General features: G+C 38.6%; 2 protein-coding genes and 1 long non-coding RNA gene across 10 annotated transcripts in view; 2 read left to right on the forward strand and 1 right to left on the reverse strand.

Annotated features, from left to right (window-relative positions):
- The window catches only part of tenm2a (teneurin transmembrane protein 2a), a 646,939-nt gene extending 626,196 nt beyond the window's left edge, over positions 1-20,743 (forward strand). For all 8 annotated transcript variants that reach the window (XM_058798657.1, XM_058798659.1, XM_058798660.1 and 5 more), the window contains 17 exons: positions 395-541; positions 1,432-1,642; positions 2,029-2,148; positions 2,841-3,102; positions 3,500-3,767; positions 6,968-7,111; positions 7,751-8,000; positions 8,468-8,488; positions 8,621-8,850; positions 10,703-10,857; positions 11,097-11,986; positions 13,106-13,281; positions 14,287-14,522; positions 14,685-14,981; positions 15,880-17,497; positions 18,205-18,335; positions 18,455-20,743. In XM_058798657.1, coding sequence (XP_058654640.1) covers positions 395-541; positions 1,432-1,642; positions 2,029-2,148; positions 2,841-3,102; positions 3,500-3,767; positions 6,968-7,111; positions 7,751-8,000; positions 8,468-8,488; positions 8,621-8,850; positions 10,703-10,857; positions 11,097-11,986; positions 13,106-13,281; positions 14,287-14,522; positions 14,685-14,981; positions 15,880-17,497; positions 18,205-18,335; positions 18,455-19,192 — 5,894 coding nt within the window. In that variant the 3' untranslated portion in view covers positions 19,193-20,743. The remainder of the gene's footprint in view (positions 1-394; positions 542-1,431; positions 1,643-2,028; positions 2,149-2,840; positions 3,103-3,499; positions 3,768-6,967; positions 7,112-7,750; positions 8,001-8,467; positions 8,489-8,620; positions 8,851-10,702; positions 10,858-11,096; positions 11,987-13,105; positions 13,282-14,286; positions 14,523-14,684; positions 14,982-15,879; positions 17,498-18,204; positions 18,336-18,454) is intronic.
- LOC131553781 (uncharacterized) lies at positions 6,344-12,682 on the reverse strand. Its single transcript, XR_009274262.1, has 3 exons — positions 12,546-12,682; positions 8,947-9,018; positions 6,344-6,645 (listed from the first exon to the last, which is right to left on the reverse strand). It is a non-coding gene; the product is annotated as an uncharacterized LOC131553781 (long non-coding RNA).
- A 1,095-nt stretch (positions 20,744-21,838) lies between the features above and the next one.
- tstd1 (thiosulfate sulfurtransferase like domain containing 1) lies at positions 21,839-24,040 on the forward strand. The gene is made up of 4 exons (XM_058798345.1): positions 21,839-21,973; positions 22,744-22,866; positions 23,608-23,770; positions 23,852-24,040. The coding sequence occupies exons 1-4, from the start codon at positions 21,961-21,963 to the stop codon at positions 23,904-23,906; spliced, it is 354 nt and encodes a 117-aa protein (XP_058654328.1). The 5' UTR covers positions 21,839-21,960; the 3' UTR covers positions 23,907-24,040.
- Positions 24,041-24,105: the final 65 nt, after the last annotated feature.

Below are 24,105 nucleotides of genomic sequence, written 5' to 3' on the forward strand. Positions count from 1 at the left end.
TTAATTTTAAGAATAAATTAAAAAGTTAGGCAAATAAGCAGCTAAACAAAAAAATGATTGTCTGAAAATGTATATATATATATATATATATATATATATATATACACCCACATAACCTGAAAGCGACACCAAAAGCCAAATTATTATTTTTTTAATCACAAAATAAATATTTCACAAATATATTAAGTAAATATTCAATTGCAATTCGGTTTATTTCTGTTCTTTTTGGTTCCATTCAATTCGATTTAGTTCAGTTTAACTTTGAACTCTAAACTATTTCTAGCTTGTTTTCAAACTTTTGGTCACAATTATTGATATATCAGTGCTCTGATGACTGGCGTGATGGATATCAGCCTCTCTAAATCCATCTTCCTTCTCTTTCTGTCCATTGCAGATGGCTGTCCAAACCGATGTAATGGAAATGGACAGTGTCTGCTGGGTCAAAACAGCTGGCACTGCGAATGCAAGACTGGATGGAGGGGCACCGGCTGCAATGTCGCCATGGAGACTTCATGTGCAGACAACAAAGACAATGAAGGAGGTGAGAGATCTTTTGTTAACTCTGTGGGAACTTTGTGACAAAGATTGTACGTGATTGGAACAGCCACATGTGCACAGGAACAGCTGCTGTGTGTAATTTCTGTAATTTCAGGAACAGCTGCTGCGAGTATTTTTATGTAATTCCAAACGGAATTATGTAAAAAATAATGACAATTAGAATCCACAGATATTCTCCCCGTTTGCCATTGTCCCTACAAACAGGTAGTCAAAATCTAACCACACACCATTAAGTGAACAAAAAGTTGTTGTGTATGTCAGACAAAGTTTGAAAAAACCACAGTGTAATTCTTCTTAATGGCTTACTTATAGTAAATTAAGCTGGCATAGTTTTTTAACATTGAACAAATGACACACTGCAGTTTAAATGTATTTCATGCTCTAATGGTGTGAGAGTGACTGTTTAGTACACTAACCAGATGTGGCAACTTTTTGTATGTATCTATACCTCTGTTCGCAATCTTGAATGTGTAAATTTCATAGGAATAAGCTAACCTTTTCTCAGAAAATAACTAGAGCTGGACTGTTGGCTTTCATCCGAAATGACAGATTATAAAAAGCAAGTCAGATGTTCTGTAGTAAGTAATTTAATTCAAAGCCTAAAGGTGAGAGAAAGAAGAAAGTGCTTTTCGAACTCTTTGGTAAATGAATCCTGGAACAGAGACAAAATTCAAATCCAACATCTTTGTGTTCAAAACCTACAAGAACACTTTGATGAAATGGCCTCTTGTTCAACAGATGAAGAATGTTCCCTTTTTTTGAACAGAGAACGAGATGAAGAGAGAAATCTTTAGCAGCCTTAGGCAGCTCTGATTGATTGTGCACCATTGTGATATGACATTACTCATCACACCGCTGTTTTCTTTCTTCTAGATGGTCTGACTGACTGTATGGATCCAGACTGCTGTATCCAAAGTCCCTGCCAGAACAGTCCGCTTTGTAGAGGGTCCAGGGATCCCTTACAGGTCATCCAGCAAGGCCAGCACCCTGAGCAAAAAGTCCGTTCCTTCTACGACCGTGTTAAGATGCTAGTGGGCCGGGACAGCACACATATAATCCCTGCAGACAATCCATTTAACGCAAGGTAGCTTGCTTTACTGCACACAACAACTTGGTGAATGTCATGTCTCTTGCATTGTACGGTAGAAGAAAAATGAAATATCCACTGAAGTGCACACAATTTATGCTATATCTGTTGAGAGAAAATTGAGTGCTAGGATAGTTATTGTCAGTTCTGTGCTATTTCGTAACCCCAGAGCTATTTTTGAGGAACTGTATCGATTGTTGTCAGTGGTGCTACAACATCTTCCTGTCTCTTTCTACTGTATTTCTTGGAATAACTGACAGATGTGTTGGCTAATGGGAAATGTATGGGATTTTTTTGACAGCAGTTGTTGGATTGATGGTATCGCTTTGGATTTATCGGTTATCGAGCAGCTGATGTCTTCTTGTTTGTTCTGTGTTCTCCAGTCTAGCATCACTGATCAGAGGTCAGGTGGTGACAACAGATGGAACCCCGCTGGTGGGAGTTAATGTGTCGTTTGTCAAGTACCCACAGTATGGCTACACCCTCACACGCCAGGATGGAACGTAAGTTTACCGTAGTACTTGTACCAACCAGGGTTGTACGCAAAGAATTTAAATTGCTTTTTAAATTGCACTTCAACTGAGAAGTGAGGTAGCAAACTGGATGCAGAAATGCAATTTAAATTTGAATGTAAGTGTAATTTTTAACTGGAAAAGCAGTTTATAAGACAAAGTTTGAATGCTGGCTTGACAGCTTTGTTTAAATGTTGTAAAAATGGTTTAATGGATGGATGGAGTCTTGTGGCCATTTAAATTCAAAGTCACACTCATGAATTCAAAGGAAGCCAATTCTTCAGTTCTGAGTTTTGGCCAACCCTGGTACCTACACATCCAAGCCGATCATCCAAGCAACAAACAACCCTTTCCCCTCTGAAACACTGATTATTTCTGCCGCCAAGCCTTATTTTGTGACTTACTTGTTTACATAAGCTTCTAGTGATTTAGAGAGCTACATGCTAACTGAACAAATCTTTATTAGATTCATTTAGGGCCGAGTAAACTTAGTCTTTCCATTGAAATGACTGCAATCTATCAAAACAATGAATTATACCTCCCAGAGAAATGGCATTTTTAATGGTAAAAGCATTCAGAATGTAATGGAGCTATCAATAACTGAGAATAACACAAGTACATATTTGTTTTTTTTTGTTGCACTCTGTTTTCATTTGCCCCTTCCTCTCGCTCTGTGTCATTAGATTTGACCTCATTGCCAATGGTGGAGCCTCTCTCACCCTTCGATTCGAACGGGCTCCATTTTTGAGTCAAGAGCGCACAGTGTGGCTCCCGTGGAACATTTTCTATGCCATGGACACTCTGATGTTAAAGACAGAGGAGAACACCATCCCGAGCTGTGACCTCAGCGGCTTTGCGAGGCCTGATCCTGTGGTGGTGGCCTCACCCCTTTCTTCTTTCTTCAGTTCTAGGCCAGGAGAGAGGTCCATCATTCCAGAGACACAGGTATTATGAAATCCTTGCTTCCTTGAAACATTCATTACTTTAATTAGCAGATTAATGCGTTTTGCACTGATGGGATCCTTCAGTTACACTTTACCTTTCAATTTTGCTCACTTCAATGTCCCAAATATAGCTTTTTTTCACTTTATTCGTGTTCCTTCACCACTTTCTCTTTGGTCATTAAATTAGTTGACAGGTTGTTAACCTGACGAAACTCAGAGGTCATCCCTAATCAACCATTTTCACTCTAATTATACTCTTTTTTTTTTTTTTGCATTTTCCCTTCCTTTCATCTTTTTAGTCTTTCTTCTACCCCCTGACCTTCCTAATCATGTCCTATTCTTGTTTGAAAATACCCTTTTCCTATGACGTGAAAATCATTCTTCCATCTCTCCGCCAGGTTCTGCATGAGCAGCTAGAGATTCCTGGCACTAATCTGAAGCTCTGTCACCTGAGTTCACGGACCCCAGGTTACCGCTCTTTGCTCAAGATCACCATGACTCAAGCCGTGGTGCCTCTCAGCCTGGTCAAAGTCCATCTGATGGTTGCCGTAGAGGGGCACCTCTTTCAGAAGTGGTTCCATGCCTCACCCAACCTTGCCTACACCTTTATCTGGGACAAGACGGATGCATATGGTCAGCATGTCTACGGCCTCTCTGATGCAGTGGGTAAGCATACATAATTAATAGTAACTGCAATGGGATAATAACTTTATTCCAGTTATATAACACCATTCCAGTCACAGTTACTACAAAAATATAACTTTTTGTGTAATTTTGATTTAGGCTGAAAACGAGTTTGGCCAAAATTATTAAAAGAAGCTATCGTTTAATTAGTGCTTCGCCAATCATGCGTTTGGACAATGTTAGTGTCTGTTTCCAACTTGGATAAGTTACAACAGGTAAAGAGCTAAGGCTGAGTTGACTATATTAATTTCTAGTTTTTCATAAATCTTTGTTTTGATGAACCAGATCTTTTAATCTATGCTGGTTTCTGTTGATGAGTAAACCTCAATAAACGTTATTTGTAGCACACCTACCATCCTGTAATTAGAATAATCTTTGTGCTTTGTTACTTTTGATATGAAACAAAGTCTGTTTTTTCAAATTTTGTCAATTTTATAACAAAATTTAACCAAACAAATGCGCTTTGATGCTCTTTAATGCGGCACAACACAACGCTGTAGCCGTCTGTTCAAGCAGCACATAAACCGATCATCTTCCTATTTATTACTAGTTATAGCCAGTGTTGGGGGTAACACATTACAAGTAACGCGAGTTACGTAATAATATTACTTTTTTCAAGTAACTAGTAAAGTAACGCATTACTTTTTATTTTACAAGAAAATATCTGAGTTACTTTTTCAAAAAAGTAACGCCAGTTACTTTTTTCCCATTTATTGACTGACAGTGTGCTGTGTGAACATGATGTTACTGTAGTTCTAGACTAAATGTGATGTGTGCATTAATTCATCCCATTCGCAAAAAAACTGATTTAGTATTCATCAAAATGAATTAAAACAGTGAAATGCAACTCAGAATATGACGCAAACCTGCAATAATTAAATATGTTAAACAACACGAATGTATCTAATCCCATTTTATTAACCAATGTCTTTGCTGCTGACCTTTGATGATCCAGTTCAGCCATACTAATAAGCAAAAATGACTTTAGATAAACTAACAATTGTGCTTCATTGTTTTTTTTTTTATTGCTGAAGAGTGTTGAACCTTCTTCTCCTGTGTTCTACTGTACAGACGTGAATTTACTTTTCCTTCAGCCTGAAGTTTATTCATTACACTTTTTGGTGTGAAAGGGCTTTTACATTTGCTATAAATAGAACTTCTTGTATTAAAAACAATCAAGCCCTGCTCATATATAAAAAGTAACGTGAAAGTAACGCAAAAGTAACATAACATTACTTTCCATAAAAAGTAACTAAGTAATGTAATTAGTTACTTTTTTAGGGAGTAACGCAATATTGTAATGCATTACTTTTAAAAGTAACTTTCCCCAACACTGGTTATAGCACAGAATAAACATGAATTAACATTAGAAGTTATATTAAAAGAAACACTTACTGAAATATCACATCTAATGTAATCCCCAATCAGTGTTTCAAACACAGAAAGAAATCAGCTTGTAAACAATGTCACAAAATGCTACCTTTATCTCAGGAAAGCAATTCAGTAGCTCAATAGTTAGCCTCATGTGCAATTTAAATGTTTATATACAGCTCAGTTTTTGAGTGTCAGTTATTAAGTATATTGATTAATTATTTGTTTATTAAATAAACTTTATTTCAGTTTTCAGCTAAAATAAAACTTTAATTTTCGGTTTTATTTCATTTAAAAAACATAATTTTGTTCCATCATTAATGTAAATACAAAGTTTGGTCTTGGTGCAATGGAAATAGGCATGACTTTCAGTTCATAACATTTACAGAAAATGAATATAACAGTAAAATGTAAGATATGTGCTGGCGAATGCATTAAACACATCTCTCAAGCGCATTAAACGGCACAAATGCTCTGTCAGCAGTTGACATGGTACCCAGCCCACATTAAACTCTCCTCTTATGAGCCTCTTTTGAAACGGTTAAGGTAAAGTGCTCTCATGCTTTGAACAGCTTGGGTTGTGTGCTTTCACCATTTTTCAAATTTGTCTTATACAAACATGCTTTTCACTACTTTAAGTAACGTTAATAACAGATGTTCTCCACATCACAACTTACAAAATCCAATTAATCCATTATAAAAAAATTGTCATCCTCCAGATTGGCTTGTGACACTGTGAAATTCACCTGTCAAATATAAAATTTGTCCATGTTTGCTGCTTGATGGATGTTTATTTGGGACCCTGGGGACTGTAGTGACCGTTCAGGACACACAGCAGTTAAACAGCCATGGGTAATCGGTCACTCTGCTGACTGAACACAGTGAAAGTTAACACATCAGACAGGATTTGTGCTCATGCGTGTGAACGTAGGACCCAAAGATCATTCATCCTGACCGTCCCTGTCAGAGAAACACACAGGTTCAGAGAGCAGCCGCAGTGAGCCGAGGGAAACGCTGAGAACAGCACTCTGTCTGGTGTGACCTCCTTATAACACCCACTAATCTCTCTTTGTCTTTCCGCTGCTTTCTCAGCCTGTCTACCTTCCAGCTCTCTACATCTTTTTCATTTATATTTTGAGGTACCCACAGTCCCACTCGCGTCTACACAGCTATAAATTCTCACCTGCCTCGTCGGTATATCTCCATATGTATTTATGCTAATGGCTTCATGGAGTTGTGCTCCACTTTTCAAGAAATGGAAGGAAAGTTTTTTGTGAAAACACATATCTTGCAATGACCCTGTGGCAGCAGCACAGATCACACGGTCCTGTTGGAGAAGTGAAAGCTGAAGTCATGTCCAGCCACAGGGTGTCTGAACAAATCACGTTCACACTTTACCGAGGTGCTTTGTGGTTGTGAAAGCACCCAAGCTGCGGTGATTTGTGAAGGCTTGCCCAGAACCTGATATGTCCTACTTCTGCCCAGCAGTCTGCAAAGAGAAATGTTGTGATGATTGCTGCAGGGTCGTTTATAGCTTACAGTTGCCTCAAATGTGTGTCTCTTAAGTGCTGAATTTTTATTGTTTCTCTAAAGATTCTGGCTTTTAATTTAGCATGTGGTTTTCAAATAAATATTTATATTCTCCCTCACTGTTTCTCAGCTAGACTCCCCATCCAATCTGCTTGCATTGTATGTAAATTAATCATCTCTAATATTGGCTTGTCATGTAGTTAATTAAATGCTGTTTTGATACATTTTGTGTACTCTCTTTTTTCCCTCTCTCTCTCACTCTCTCTGTCTTTGTCCCCAAGTCTCTGTGGGGTATGAATATGAATCATGTCCTAGTCTGGTGCTGTGGGAGAAGAGGACGGCTATGCTTCAAGGCTATGAGCTGGAACCTTCCAATCTGGGCGGCTGGTCTCTGGACAAACACCATATACTCAACCTGCGCAGTGGTATGAGCCTGTTTTGCACCTGTTTTGTGTGTATTTATTTATTTATTTAGATGGAGCATTAGTGGCAACACTTGATCCCATAATGAAGAACTATATATATATATATATATATATATATATATATATATATATACATATATATAAACCTTGCAAGAAACCTAGAATAATTCTTGAACGTGAACTTCAAGGGAAAAATATTAGAGGGCCCCTTTAATCACTTTTATTTCTGGTTATTTTTAGTATTATTTGATAAATAGTTAAACTTAAATAAATGCTTGATAATTACGTGAACTGTAATAAGTAATTATGCTAACTTAAAATTCTATTCTTGATTGTCACTGGTTAAAGTGTAAAGTAACTTTTCTGGACCAGTCTCAGACCCACTGAGACCGAGATTTGAGGTGAGGAGAGGGCCATCCCTTTCTGACACACAGGAAGTCTGATGTGATGTGATGCCTGGCTGCTTTCAGTGGAAGAGTCTGTCATTTTGATCAATAATTTAATGTAATGCTCTGAAAATGTGGTTGTAATGTTCAGAAATGGCTCAGGTAAACAGCTTTTACTAAAAATGGTCTTTTGAAAATAGCACTTTCTTTTTTCATTTAAATGGTTATTGTTTCTTTATTCATCTGACACCAGGCATCCTTCATAAGGGCAGCGGTGAGAACATCTTTGTGTCCCAGCAGCCACCCATCATCACAAGCATCATGGGTAATGGGCGACGACGAAGCATCTCATGCCCGAGCTGTAATGGCCTGGCTGATGGAAATAAGCTGTTGGCACCTGTAGCCCTGGCAGCAGGCATTGATGGCAGCCTCTACGTCGGAGACTTAAATTTCGTACGCAGAGTTTATCCCAATCTCAATACCACACGCATACTGGAGCTCAGGTATTGAGAAAGGAGCAGAGGAGACTTTTGTTGTTAGGCCCGTTCACACCAAGGATGATAACTACAGTGCTATAATTAACTATAATTTAAAACAAAGTTTGAAAAATCATTCTAAATTTAAAAGAAAAGCAGTCCACAACTAATAACAGTAACAGCTCAGGAGAACAATATGATTGGAATCATTTTCATTTTTTTCATAAAATCATTAGCAGCCAATTAGAATTCATCCTGCTTTTAAAGGCTTGAGCATTTAAAGTGGCAGGCGACAAAACTTTTAATAAGCAAAATGTTATTGTGTGTTATTGTAGACGCTAATATAGTTACCGTCCTTGGGGAAAATTGTACTTTTACCTAGATTTAATTTTTTTTTTTAAATCAGTTTACTCTTAAATAAAATACACAATATATATTTTGTCATGATATATTGGAATCATAATTGTGATTCTTGTTCTTTTCTTCATTTACAGAAATAAGGATTTTCGACACAGGTGAGCCTTTAACGTAATTTCTTTCTCTTTAACTTAAATTATTCACTGAATATAAATATAGCGATAAAGCAGCACATTATGCCTAATTGCGTAATTGCAGCACTGACTCTGTAATGACCTAATTTTTCGTAGTAACAACCCGACTCATAAGTACTTCCTGGCTGTGGACCCAGTCTCTGGGGCTCTGTTCATCTCTGACACAAATTCTCGGCGAATCTACAAGGTGCGATCGCTCACAGGGGGAAGACTGCTGGCCGACAATGCCGAGGTGGTGGCGGGCACAGGAGAACAGTGCCTGCCCTTTGATGAGAGATGCGGGGATGGGGGCAAAGCTGTAGAAGCCACTCTCATGAGCCCCAAAGGTGAGGTTGAAACGTTGAAGAAAACCAAAACAGCAGCTAGATCTTATTGCTTATTGCATGGGTTATCCCCTTCACATCAGATAAAATCGCACTTACATGTGTCTGTCTGAGGTGAAGAAATGTTTCTGCAGGCTGTCTTTACATCTGCTTCCTTTGTAGCAGTGACACCTAACATGGATAAAAAGAGCCTTATCCTCCAGATGCTTCCACAATCACAGAGAACATTCAACCTTAAGCTATTAATTAATTTCTGAATGTGCTATGGGGAGTGTGAGTCTCCGGCTTCGATTATCGGAGTCTCTTGGTATTCTCTCTCTCTCTGTCTGTCTCTCAAAGATAATGTTACTTAACGTGGTGGCTCTTTTAACTCTCGTGTTACAGTTCAGAGCTGTAAGCGAGCATATTTCTGTATTATACAGCATTGGTGTTTAGGTAGATCGCACAGAAAGAAAAATCACAATGAGTTCTATTAAATATTTCTGGTGAATGTTTCAGACATTCTCAGTGAGATTAGGAGGAAGAGTTCTGAATAAAGTCACAATGAAATGGAAGTATCTTTACTTCCATATTGTGATGTACATCCAAGTGAAAAAGATTTTTGCATTTAGCATTTAATTACTGATTGGATGGAGGCAGATTTGAATGAGAATTTGCAGCTTATTGTGGGCAGACTAAATGATTGGAGAAGTCTTAAGATGCAATCTCAACAATGTCTCACACTGTACATATCACGATATCACCCAACTCTGTGGTCAAATGCCAGAGATCTCGATATGAACTTGAATATTTCTCATCAAATGCTATCCATATTCATTTTATAGCTGTACACACTATTACTGTATGCCAGCGGTCTCATTTGTGTCTATTTTCCCTAATAAAGTGGAGTAACATATCTCAGAACTTCATTAATTCTCCTTCAGTTGTTGTGAAAGAGCAGCAACTGAGCAATTAAATTTTCCTCTAGATAGCTTGTGTTATATATAAACATATTTTTTAATTGGGTTTATACCAGTTCATGATGTCTTGCGTTGATGACGAAGTAAATAGTAAATAAAATAACAGTTCAAAAAATATCTGAACTTATTAAATCTGCTTTTATGAATTCAGCATGCACACAATGGGTCACAAATTCAAAGTTCAGTGTTCAAATTGAATTTAGTCAAGCACAGCATATCCAACCAAAACAAATATAGCATCGAGAAAGCAAAAGATAAAGGTACAATGATAAGTTGGAGCTGGTTTTAAAAGTGAAATCCAGGTTTGGTGTAAGGAAAAAATATCCAGTCTGACACCAAACTGTCAAGGATGTCACATTTTCTGTATGTGACGTTGAATTTGAGCTTCTGGAGAGAGAGAGTAGAGAGGTGACAGACTACACAGGCCTCATTACCGATTCCCAAATGACTTCACAGTGAAAAGGCTCAGTCAAGTGCACTCAGTCTCTCCCCTCATGCTATTTGTCTCCCCGTCTTTTTGTTCAAACCCCTCTGCATCATACACCTACACAGGTCCATTCTATGAGCATCTTCTTGTCAGCACTTCGAGATATTCTCGTCTGCTCTGCCTTCGGTGTCTGATAAGGGGAATTGATGGGTTGACACAGGAGTGACGCCTGATGGACGTGTATTATTTGCTAGCTTATATAGGACAGGGGCTTGGGAGAGAAAGACGAATTGAGCAGAGCTTGAAGATAAACTTAGAACAGGTTGAAACCAGATCAAAGATTCACTTGCTCTAATCATTAAGAACAGCAGAAGACAAAAAGAAACGAGTCTGACAGGCAAAGGGTTTGTGAGTCTGCGTCACCCCTGAACTTCCTGCTTGACTCTTTACCTGTTTGTTTCTCTTTCAGGTATTGCTGTAGATAAAAACGGGCTTATGTACTTTGTGGATGCCACCATGATTAGGAAGGTGGATCAAAACGGCATCATCTCTACTCTCCTGGGCGCCAATGACCTCACTGCTGTGCGCCCACTGAGCTGCGATTCCAGCATGGATGTCAGTCAGGTCAGCAAGCCCATGTTATAAATTATTCACAGGCAGAAACAGGAACTCGGGAGACTCAGAGTCAACTCATTTGATCATAAAATCTACTTCTTCAAAACAGACCTTCTGAGCTGAAAGTGCAGATATGCAAGTATTAATCATGTCTAGCAGGCTTGCAAAAACTTGATCAGAAGCCCAGAAGATGATACATGGTTAATCTGAAAGCTTAATTTAAAAACTTTAAATTATTTTTTATCCAGGTACGCTTGGAGTGGCCCACCGACTTGGCAGTAAACCCCATGGATAACTCTCTGTATGTGCTAGAGAACAACGTTATCCTACGCATCACTGAAAACCACCAAGTGAGTATCATCGCGGGGCGTCCCATGCACTGCCAGGTGCCTGGCATTGACTATTCCCTTAGCAAACTGGCCATCCACTCCGCCTTGGAGAGCGCCACAGCTATCGCCATCTCCCATACGGGTGTGCTCTACATCGCCGAGACGGACGAGAAGAAGATCAACCGTGTGCGGCAAGTTAGCACCAACGGAGAGATGTCACTGCTGGCTGGCGCTGCGTCAGAGTGCGACTGCAAGAACGACGTCAACTGTAACTGCTTTGCAGGAGACGACGGATACGCTACAGACGCCAACCTCAACTCCCCCATGTCTCTGGCCGTCTCACCGGATGGCACGCTCTACATTGCAGACCTCAATAACATTCGGATCCGGGCTGTGCGCACTAACCGACCAGGGCCTTCAGCGTTGGGCCGATACGAGGTTGCATCCCCTCAGGAACAAGAGCTGTATGTGTTTAACGAGGAGGGTCTCCACCTACAGACCATCAGTCTTGTGACGGGTCTGCCTCTCTACAACTTCAGCTACGGTCCTGATGGAGAGCTGGCCACAGTGGTGGATAACTGCAATAATACGGTGAAAATGCGGAGGGACGGGGCAGGGCAGGGGGGAGCGGGACTGCTCAGGCTCATCCTGCAGCCTGAGAATCAGGTGGTTACGCTGGGACTAGATCCTGCAGGAAGCCTGCGCTCCATCTCTGCTCTCAACCAAGAGATCGTTCTGCTGGGATACAATGGAAACACTGGTTTGTTGGCCACCAAGGCTGATGAGACTGGCTGGACAACCTTTTATGAGTAAGTTGCACATTTAAATCTTTGTATACGCACGAAACACTCAACAGAAGTTTTATTTAGCATTGTCTTCACGTTCCGATCAGCCCAAGGAGATATGCAAAGTTAATGATAAACATTCACTTTTAAGCAAATAAAATGTGTCAGTGAGTCAAGACTTGTACATTAGTTGATAAAACCTGTTTAGCAAATGTTTACAGAAGCAGGTGTGTGAAACACTGTGAATTATCCTATCTGGTGATAATATTACACTTCAAAAAAAAAAAAAGATAGAAATGTGACTTTTTTTGTTTTTATGCCTTACCAAATCAAAAGTTGGGGCCAGTATGTTTTGTTTGTTAACTGTTTTTATCATTCATAATATGCATTTCTTGAGCGTTGTCGTAACAGGAATAAATTATACTTTTAAAATATTTTAAAATAGGGAACAGTTATTTTAAATTGTAACAATATTTATCAATATTATTTTTCTACCATATTTATTACTGTATTCTTTGTCAAATAAATGCAGCCTCGATGAGCTTAAAAGACTTTTTCAAAAACATTTAAAAATATTACTAACCCCAAACTTTTGAACGGTAGTGTGTCATCATGGAACACTTTGGTTGAAAGCTAGAGAAATCCAGTAGGAATATCCATTATTTGACTTTGAAAAGAGTGCTGGAGAAATTCCTCTCTTTCCTGCAGAGTTCTGTTGCAACCCAGCAACACACCTGCCAGTAATTTCCAAGGGAACCTGAAGATCTTGATTAACTTTTTCAGGTGTGTTTGATTAGAGTTGGAACACTCTGCAGGAAAGTAAATCTCCAGGAACAGAACAGCGCAAGCTTGCTCCTGAGAATGCAGAATTCCCCACACTCCACTGCACTGGCACAGACATCAGCCAGACTGTGACAGATCTGTGGCAGGATCCAGATCTGCTCCCTAATGTAATGTTACACAGAGAGAGAGAAAGAGAGAAACAGGCAAGATAGCGCTGAATAGGGTGATTGTCTGTCTAGAGAACACAGTTTTTTTTTGTTTTTTGAGATGGTCAAAGATTGGGTATAGTTATGATTGTCTCCAGTGCTTTACAAATATGAACTTGAAAATGGCTTTTACTAACATTTAGTGTATTTTCAGGTATGACAGTGAAGGAAGACTAACCAATGTGACGTACCCCACGGGGATGGTTACAAGTCTGCATAGGGAGATCGAAAAATCCATCAACATTGACATTGAGAGCTCCAACAGAGATGATGACATCACTGTTATCACTAATCTTTCGTCGGTAGAAGCGTCTTATACTGTCGTGCAAGGTATGTCTGCTCACTAGCCGTTTTGAATTTGTATTTTGGGTTACAAAAATACTTTTTGTAAAAGATTCTCTGCTCAGCTTGGTTGCTTTCGTATTTCGTTTCATTTTGAACTTAATTGTTTTATATATCATTGCATACAAACTTACTCAGCAAGATACAGATACCCCCGGCATCCATGTGGGAGGCTGGAAGCCAAAGTACTATATGATTCAGTGCAGAAAACAGCATTTGTTTTCTCTCCCATGCCTAGCGCTCCAGTTGTGTTTTGCTGTGATGCATATGATTTGAGACAAATTCATTACCTTATCCCAAGCAAATATTCACTGTCTTCCATCTGCCCTCAACCACAAACCCCACTCTCCCAAAGCTTATTTCATCTGTTAAGATGAAAGGACAGAAAGACAGAGCGAGAGAACAACAATGTTTTACTTCCTTCCCATGGCAGACGAAACCAAAAACTCAAACTTCAATACAACCAGACGTAACACAGGACGAGGGAGGAACCTTCTGACTGAATTACAGAGGATTTAGTCCAAGGAGAACGTTCCTCAGATCACGCTTTTGAATCTAACCTTGACACGCTCATGGCGAATAATAAATTGACTAAACGCCTCTAAAAGGTTCCATATAAATTATAAACTATATTATCTCAAATTATGAGCGTACCTTGTGCTTATAAATTAGTTTCATGTTTTGTAATTTATTTATAGTGGATGTTCTGAAGGATAGTAAATGTTTGTGGCACTCTGAAACAAAAGGATTTGAGGCTTCACATCATTTGTTATAAACAAAGCACTGCTCTTGTTATCTTTTATGATCTTAAGAAAGACAGCCAGACTGTTCTTGAGCTGATGAATGCCCCGCAGCCCTTTCATGAGTTCAGAATAAATCAAGCCTTTTTTTGTAGTTGTCGTTTTGTACTCTTGTCTTGTTGAAAATTTGTCATGAAATATTTTTTGTTCTTAATTTAATGGTAATTTGATGTCACTCTATTGCCCCCTGCAGATCAAGTACGGAACAGCTACCAACTGTGTAACAATGGCACTCTGAGAGTAATGTATGCCAATGGGATGGGCATCAGCTACCACACCGAGCCCCATATCCTGGCAGGATCAGTGAGTCCCACCATCGGCCGCAGGAACATCACCCTTCCCACTGATAACGGTCTGAACTCTATCGAGTGGAGGCTGCGCAAAGAACTGTCCAAGGGCAAGGTCACTGTGTTTGGCAGGAAACTTCGGGTGGGCACTCGCTCTAAGATTTTAATATCATTACTGTAATACATTATTTTTGCATATTAGTGCACAAAGCAAGCAAAGAATCCTGCTTGATCATCTAATTGGTTACTAAATAATCTCACTAAATAGAGAGGTTCTCATGTCAAATGTTTGTGAAATTTGCAGGCACATGGGCGCAACCTCCTGTCAATAGATTTTGATAGGAACACACGGACTGAGAAAATCTATGACGACCACAGGAAGTTCACGCTGAGGATCACGTATGATGCCCAGGGCAGGCCAGCAATATGGCAGCCGAGCAGCAGCCTTGCAGTGGTGAATGTGTCATACTCCAGCACAGGCCAGCTAGTGGGGCTGCACCGAGGGAGTATGAGCGAGAGAACAGAGTTTGACCCACAGGGCCGAATCCTCTCACGCTCTTTTGTGGATGGAAAGGTCTGGAGCTACAGTTACCTGGACAAGGTGAGATTATTGATTGGGGTAATGATGAGATTAGGGTAAAGATGAATTTAGACATTTTTTAAGATGTTTTTTTTTTTTTTTTTGTTATTGTTGTTATTTGCTTTGCTTTGAAATTTTTAAATATACTGAACATGTAAGTAAAAAAATATTTTGTCAGATAATATACCATGAATTAGGATTTATATATATTTTTAAACTTTTCTTTTTAATTGGCCATTTGTTCTTTTTTTAAAGTTTATATTTAACTCAAATGAGTGATATTTAAGCTTAGAACTGGGGGCATAATAATTAATTATTAATAATTAATTAATAATAATGTTAATAATTATGATAATTATATTAATAATTGTTAATAAAACATTTTTGTTAACTAAAATTTATGATTGAAAAGAGAATAACTTTAAAATGTAAAATTGTTTATGCTCATTGAACTAAAGGCAAAATAAAATATAAATATTAGATTGTAAACTTAAAAAGCAAAATGTAGAAATATAGAATTATATATTTAAAAAATATTTGAAAAATCAAAAATTAATAAAATGACAGATGCACAACAAAAATATTACATCTCTCTCTCTATATCTATCTATCTATCTATCTATCTATCTATCTATCTATCTATCTATCTATCTATCTATCTATCTATCTATCTATCTATCTATCTATCAATCTATCTATATATATATATATATATATATATATATACATGTACACCAAAAATATACACAGTATATTACAAAATTCCATCTGTAAATCGATTTATAAATACATTTTTCCAACATTTAGTGCAGAAACTCTGATGCATGATTTTTTTTTTAATTATGACAGCTTGTTAAAGATGTTGTTGCTAATTAATATCAGCATGATAATGATATTCTGAAAATATTTCTCTCCACAGTCCATGGTGCTGCTCCTGCAGAGTCAGAGACAATACATCTTTGAATTCGATGCGTCTAACCGCATCACGGCTGTCACCATGCCCAGCGTTGCCCGTCACACTATGTTCACTCACGTCTCCATCGGCTACATCCGCAACATCTACAACCCGCCAGAGAGCAACGCGTCCATCATCTACGACTTCAGCGAGGACGGACGCCCTCAGGCCACCTACTGCCTTGGTACCGGCCGTCGTGTGCTCTACAAATACGGCAAGCTGGCCAAGCTTTCCGAGATCTTGTACGACAGCACAGCCATCACCTTTGGCTACGACGAGACAGCCGGCGTGCTAAAAATGGTCAACTTGCAAAGTGGTGGCTTTTCGTGCACTATTCGCTATCGTAAAATGGGTCCCCTGATCGACAAGCAGATCTATCGCTTCTCGGAAGAAGGTATGGTGAACGCGCGCTTCGACTACACCTACCACGACAATAGTTTTAGGATCGCAAGCATGAAGCCAGTAATCAGTGAGACACCACTTCCTGTTGATCTTTACCGCTATGATGAGATCTCCGGAAAAGTGGAGCACTTTGGAAAGTTTGGCGTCATCTACTACGACATCAATCAGATAATCACCACTGCCGTCATGACCCTCAGCAAGCATTTCGATGCTCACGGCCGAATCAAAGAGGTTCAGTATGAGATCTTCCGCTCTCTTATGTACTGGATGACGGTGCAGTATGACAACATGGGCAGAGTAATCAAGCGAGAGCTAAAGATCGGCCCGTACGCCAACACCACGCAGTACCGTTACGAGTACGACAATGACGGACAACTCAGTGGCGTCAAGGTGAACGATTGGTCCACTTGGCGTTACAGCTACGACTTAAACGGCAACCTACATCTGCTCAACCCAGGTAACAGCGCCCGACTCATGCCGCTCCGCTATGACCTACGAGACCGCATCACGCGGCTCGGTGACGTGCAGTACCGTCTGGACGAGGACGGTTACCTCAGCCAGAGGGGCGGCGATGTGTTTGACTACAACTCTAAAGGCCAGCTGGTGCGCGCCTATAGCCGTGCAGCTGCAGGATGGAGCGTGCAGTACCGTTACGATGGACTCGGACGCAGGGTGTCTACTAAGAACAGTCTGGGTCAGCACCTCCAGTTCTTTTATGCTGACCTGAACAACCCGACTCGGGTCACGCATGTGTTCAACCACTCCAGCTCGGAAATCAGCTCTTTGTACTATGACCTGCAGGGCCATCTGTTTGCCATGGAGGTGAGCAGTGGGGAGGAGTATTACATCGCCTCTGACAACACCGGTACGCCACTGGCTGTCTTCAGCAGCAACGGGCAGATGATCAAACAGGTGCAATACACCGCTTATGGAGAGGTGTACCACGACTCCAACCCTGAGTTCCAGCTCGTCATCGGCTTCCACGGTGGGCTTTATGACTCACTAACCAAGCTGGTGCATTTCACACAGAGAGACTATGATGTTTTAGCAGCCAGATGGACATCGCCTGATTACACCATGTGGCAGAAGATCGGAAAAGATCTGGCACCCTTTAACCTATACATGTTCAAGAATAACAACCCTCTCAGTGACATGCTGGATGTCAAGAATTATGTCACGGGTGAGAACATATAATTGGGTGCCTTTGCAGTTTAGTCAATTAGTTAATTAGGTCAATTTTACATGTTAATTAAATTTATAAAATAATGTGATTAAATGTTTTTTTTTATAATTATTATTATTTTTGCTAATGTTCAGTCATATTGAAAACAACAATATATTCAGAAACTGTACAAGGCAGAGATGGCCCACTCTTACATAGGAGAAATATGATATATAAAATATTATATGCTTTTATGCATGTACACTACCATTCAGCAGTATGGGGTCAGTAAGATTTTTTTTTCTAAGAAATTATTACTTTTATTCAGCAAAGACAAGTAAAATGTGTGTGTGTATGTGTGTTATTTTTTTGCTTATATATATATATATATATATATATATATATATATATATATATATATATATATATATATATATATATATATATATTTATTTTATTTTTTTACTTATGATATATATAAGCAAAAAAATAATATATGTATGTTATATCACAACCATCTTCAACTAATTGAAGATTACAATATTATTGATTTTATTTTATTTATAATACAAATATTTATAATTTTGCCATATTATATACTTAATTTTATAATTTATTTTATTATTATTTAATTCAGATGGCCCTATAATCAGTTAATTGCTTATTTTATTGTAAACCCCAAAAGCTTAAGCTTAAACTCCTTTTCTATGTATTTTTCATTGCAGATGTGAAGAGTTGGCTGGTGATGTTTGGCTTCCAGCTCAGCAACATTATCCCAGGCTTTCCCAGACACACACACTATTTCGTGGATCCGCCATATGAGCTCCTCGCCAGTCAAGAAAGTGAAAACGGGCAGGTGAGTCACCACAGTAAATCCTCAGGGGAATTTTGTATTTTCAAGGGAAGCAAAACAGTGAACATTGGACTAGGTGATCTAGCTTGCATTTACCAAGGCCTTTAATTGTCTTCTTGCAGCTGATAACCGGAGTTCAGCAGGAAGCCGAACGGCACAACCAAGCATTCATGGCTCTGGAGGGCCGGCTTCTTGACAAAGAGCGCAAGACCAAACATGAGAAACCAGGCCACTGGTTTGGCACGAGTACCCCCATCATCGGACGAGGAGTGATGCTGGCGGTGAAAGAAGGCCGTGTGGTCACAGGGGTCTCCAGCATGGCCAGCGATGACAGCAGGAAGGTGGCTCTGGTGCTCAATAACGCCATCTACTTAGACGGGACGCACTACACGCAGGATGGTTGTGACTGCCATTTCTTCGTGAAGATCGGCTCAGCTGACAGTGACCTTCTAGCTTTGGGACTCACCAATGGACGCAAGGCACTGGAAAGCGGGATCAACGTGACGGTAAGCGGTCGCTCACGAAGAGGGGTCACCGTCGAGTTTCGGGTTCCAACGCTTTCTCTGAGCGTGCGCTACGGCTTGGCGTCGGACGTCCTGGATGAGGAGAGAGCCCGGCTGTTGGAGTTGGCACGGCAGCGGGCGCTATCGGGAGCCTGGCTGCGAGAGCAGCAGCGGGCGCGGGATAATAAAGAGGGAAGCCGCTTATGGACTGAAGGAGAGAGACAGCAGCTCCTTTCGACAGGGAAAGTGCAGGGGTACGACGGGTACTACATTTTACCCGTGGAACAGTATCCTGAACTAGCGGACAGCAGTTTCAACATCCAGTTCCTGAGACAGAATGAGATGGGCAGGAGGTAACAGTTCAAATCGTTTGTTATCCTGTTTCTTTGTATTTTGCTTTCTCTCCGCTTATACCTTTACCGTTTTCAGTTCTTTTCTCAATCTTTTTCTCTCTCTTGCTCTGTCTTTCTCTTTTTCTCCTCGCTTTTTTTCCGTTATCTCCTGAACCCACGGAGAATAATTGAACTAATGGGGAAACTCACTGAACGCTGCAGGGACTTTTAAAAGAAGAACATTCAAAAACTTTGTTAATACTGCCTCTGGCAAAAAAAGAACAATTTGAAAGACCTCGTCTTTGTTTTTCAACAATGGACGTCAAAAAGCACTGATAAACTGAAAAACAAAACAGAGCTACTGTTGCTGAAATACGAAAAATCCCCTTTTTAAAAAAGAATAGATATTTTGACCCATATTTTTTGGGTTACCGAGAGGATGTTGGTGCCAGATGGCACGCTTGTGATCGTGTGATCTGGATCGGAGAGGTGCTGCGAGTCTCACACGCTGCTGGAGAGGCCCAGTCTCGACGTCAGAACTGAGGAGTAACATCCGTCATGAGAAATGTCAGTCTCAGGCCTCGCATTCTTCACAGCTAAACTGTCAATTGCCACTGCAGCAAGTCCCATCATCTACAGACTGTTTCTTCAAGACAATTCCAGCGGAGTAAAAGTGATGAGAACATCCAAGTCTGACGTAGTTTGTCTCATCACTGATAGAAAAGTACAGTACTTGCATTGTATCTGATAACAGTGAAGTTCTGAGTGTGCTTTAGATGCGATAGTTTTGTACGTCCCAGTCGCATTAGAGTAACGAGACCTTCACCAGGGCACTTCTGTATAGAGATATCAGAAAAAAAACAAAAAAAAAAACAAAAAAACACTCAGACTCCAGATTGAAAGGTTACTAGTGTCAGAAACTATTTATTTTTACTTAGTTTGTTTTAATCATTCATAGTACTCTATGACAATCATAAAGGAGTCACTGCTTTTAGCTACAAAGATAAACATTGATGGTCGAGTTTATTTTCCTTTGTACGATATGTAATAATTTTTCATTTTTTTATTAATTTTGATTTTTTTTTTTTTTTTTGCTTCAAAGCTAATTCTAGTCATACACAGAAATAATTTATGTAAAGTGTTTTAAAATGGTTTATACTTTAAATAAAGTTTAAAACTGTGAAACTTGTTTTTCAAAATATATCTGTATGTACAGTGTATAGATTTACCTTTATGCAGCACAGTAGAATATTGTTCATAATATCAACTTTTATATTTCTAACAGAAGGTGGCTTGTTATGTGCAAATCAACAGCTGGTATTAAACACTAGAATTTTGTGACACTCAGATATCACAGATGAATAATATTGATACCCCGTTTGATGTTCTGTTTGTTTAGTTTTGTTTTTATGCAGAAAAGTTGCTGTACTAGAACCCAAACCATAGAAATGGATTCTTTTCACTGTGAAGAGACTCATTATGGATGTCATGATGTACCAAATCAGTATTGAGGGATGATTCTTACTCAAGTGAGACTCTTCTGAGACCTTACCAATAAATAGTTTAATTCATGTCAGTTCGGCTAGTCTCGTGTTTTTGTAAATGTCTTCACATCTGTATTGCTGCATGCTGTTATGTCATTTCTCCACATCTCATGGGGTGGAGAGTGTGCTGTTCCCTTACAAAAACTGACCATGTTAAACTATAGTTACTGACAAATTACCAGATTTTACTGCAGTAAAACTTTGATGGTGACATTAATAAAAATGTACCATGGTAATGCAGTAATACTATGACTTTTTGGATACGCACAATGGTTATATTATGTTTTATTTCATATTGAATATATCCAATTACAAATAAACAAGTAATTGGGACTTTTTTTCCCTTGGAATTCTGAGTTTATATTTCACAATTCTGACTTTTTTTTTTTCTCTCTCTTAAGTACGAGTCTGAATTGTGAGAGAGAAACTCTTTTGACTTTTCTTTCTCTGACTTTCTTTATTGAAGTTTCAAGTTTACATCCGCATTTCTTTTACATGCCACAATTCTGACATTTTTATAAAAAATAAGGTTTTCTCTCAACATTTTCTCTCATAATTCAGACTTTTTTTCTTGCAAATGCAAGATTATATATCATAATTCTTTCTTTATATCTTGCACTTCTGAATTTATATCTCAATTCTGAGAAAATAAGTTAGAATTGTGAGATAATCTCAGAATTGAAGGGGGGAAAAAAATCTAAATTGTGAGATGAAGTCTCAATCTTCTCTATTAGAGTACTATGTAAAGTGGTATTTGCCATATGATTCTATCAATATACCATTGTACTCCCATACAATGTTTGTAGGAGATTCCATCTGACTTTATTATGGTTTGCAGCAGTAACAATAATCTTATAGCCCGTAAAAGATGTTTTGGTGAAATCTGTATACTATGGTAAATTGCTTTGTTACACAATCAAGAATTCCAAGTGGTGATTATAAGCACTAGTTAATAATAATAATAATAAATTGTTATTATTATTGTTAATAACAGCAGAAAGTGTGCTAATAACTGTTATTAGTATTATTATTATATTTATTATTATTATTCAGATGCACAATTTGCAATGTAAGCAGTCTTTTATTTTGAAGCTACGGGTCTTTTATTAAGAAGTTAGCTCAAGGCGGTGCCTTTTACAAGACCACGCCTATTCTTACAGTACAGCCAATATGAATGTGATGGCTTTTAAAAACTTGAATGACAAGGAAGTAAAGGTGCTATCACCCGGTGAACCGTCTTACTGTCAACATGGCAAGCAGCGGTAAGTTGGTGTTCGTCTAAAAGTAAGAAACATACTTTAAGGGAGTTAAATAAAGCGACGTGTGAAACTGCAGATTTGTTCACTGTTTCTGAGTAATGGAAACGCATATGTTGGCTTTGAGCAGCTGTTGTTTTCGTTGTCTGTTGTAGTCAGGGTGACAGTGCCCAGGTGCACCTGTGATAAACACTTCCATTATCTCTACATTTTATTACTTACAGTATAACAAGCTGAACGTTTTGTGCAGGATGTGCTAGTATCCTGCGGTGCCCGTTCACTCAATTCCATTTTACGCATCTTCTCATCTAATATAATGCATGTCTGCTGTCCTGGTCGTTATTTTCATTACTTTGTTCGCATTAAAGAGCTGAAGAACCTTGTGACGTAAGGATGACTTGCAGAAATTGAAACGTTTTATGTGTATGGAATGCAACACTTTCTTGATGTTTTTATGATTTAATTACCATTTGCATATAAAAACATATGGAACATCCATACATCAAAACTATTTAAATCGTAAAACAGAATAAGTAGCCACAAGGTAACCATAAAATTTACATATAAATAAAATCTCGATTAAATGGTATAATTGGGGTAAAACTATCCTTTTTATTATTAATCAAATATTTAGCATGTAAGGTCTATTAAAATATATATAAACTTTAATTTTGTTGTATTTTATTTTTGTTTATTACTGAGCTCAGTCAACAGTGTTTATTTCGTGACCGGAATAGGCGTAACTGCTTGATTGTACACATTCCTCTCTGCTGTAGATAAGGAGATTTCCTACAGTGATCTCAAAGCTTTCTTGGCGAAGGGTTCAGGGCTTGTTGTGGATGTCCGCAGTAAAGATGAGGTAGATAGAGGGCGTATTCCAGGCTCCATCCATATCCCAGGTAAGAGAGATGGACTACGGATTACATTGCATCATGTTACACATTAAGCACATTTTTAGGTGACCTCAATTGCATTGCATCAATTGTATTGGAAAAACAAAATCAAAACAAAAGCATGCACACATCATTGGAAAAACTCTCAAACAGGGTGCTTGACTATCTATCTATCTATCTATCTATCTATCTATCTATCTATCTATCTATGATATATATGTGACCCTGGACCACAAAACTTAATTCTTAAGTGTCAATTTTTCGAAATTGAGATTTATACATCATCTGAAAGCTGACTAAATAATATTTGTTATGATAGGACGATATTTGGCTGAGATATAACTATTTAAATATCTGGAATCTGAGGGTGCAAAAAAAAAATCAGAAAATCGCCTTAAAAATTGTCCAAATGAAGTTCTTAGCAATGCATATTACTAATCAAAAATGAAGTTTTTATACTTCAGTAAGAAATTTACAAAATATCTTCATGGAACATGATCTTTACTTAATATCCTAATGATTTTTGGCATAAAAGAAAAATTTATAATTTTTACTCATACAATGTATTTTTGGCTATTGCTACAAATATACCCCCAGCGACTTAAGACTGGTTTTGTGCTCCAGAGTCACATAATGAAAACAGACATGTTTTTGGAGCCTATGTGTGCTGATTTTATTTAATTTTTTTTCAGTTTACATCAATTGCCATATGTACTAAAAAGGGAGCTTTTCTTTTTTTTTTTTTAGTGGAAAATGTAGGAAGTGACATGTCCCTGGACACATCTGAATTCCAGTCTAAGTTTGGTGTAGTTAAGCCGTCTCTGGACAGCTCTGAACTGGTTTTCCACTGTCAGATGGGAAAACGCGGAGCTGTTGCCACAGAGAAAGCCAGAAGCCTGGGCTTCAAGAAGTAAGAAACTTGGCATCATGAATGCTTAAACAATCACAGTTTTGCTAAAGCTGTAACAATAATTCCTTCTCTTCTCTTCAGTGCCCGTAATTATGCTGGGGGCTACAAGGAATGGTCAGACAAAGGAGGCAAGTGACAATCCTCAGAACTCCTGGAACTCTGAAGATTCCAGCTTAAATCAGGGACCTTTCTTTTTATTTTTTACTTATACAGCTTAAAGCGAATCATAATATTTGTACATGTATTTTAATAAAGTCTGATGATTAAACAAATAAATGTTGTCCTTGTCTCTTTAAATGTATGAAAATTGGTTCAGATTTAATAACCGATGATTC

This window comes from Onychostoma macrolepis, chromosome 14, assembly GCF_012432095.1.
Source record: "Onychostoma macrolepis isolate SWU-2019 chromosome 14, ASM1243209v1, whole genome shotgun sequence".
Lineage (NCBI taxonomy): Eukaryota > Metazoa > Chordata > Actinopteri > Cypriniformes > Cyprinidae > Onychostoma > Onychostoma macrolepis.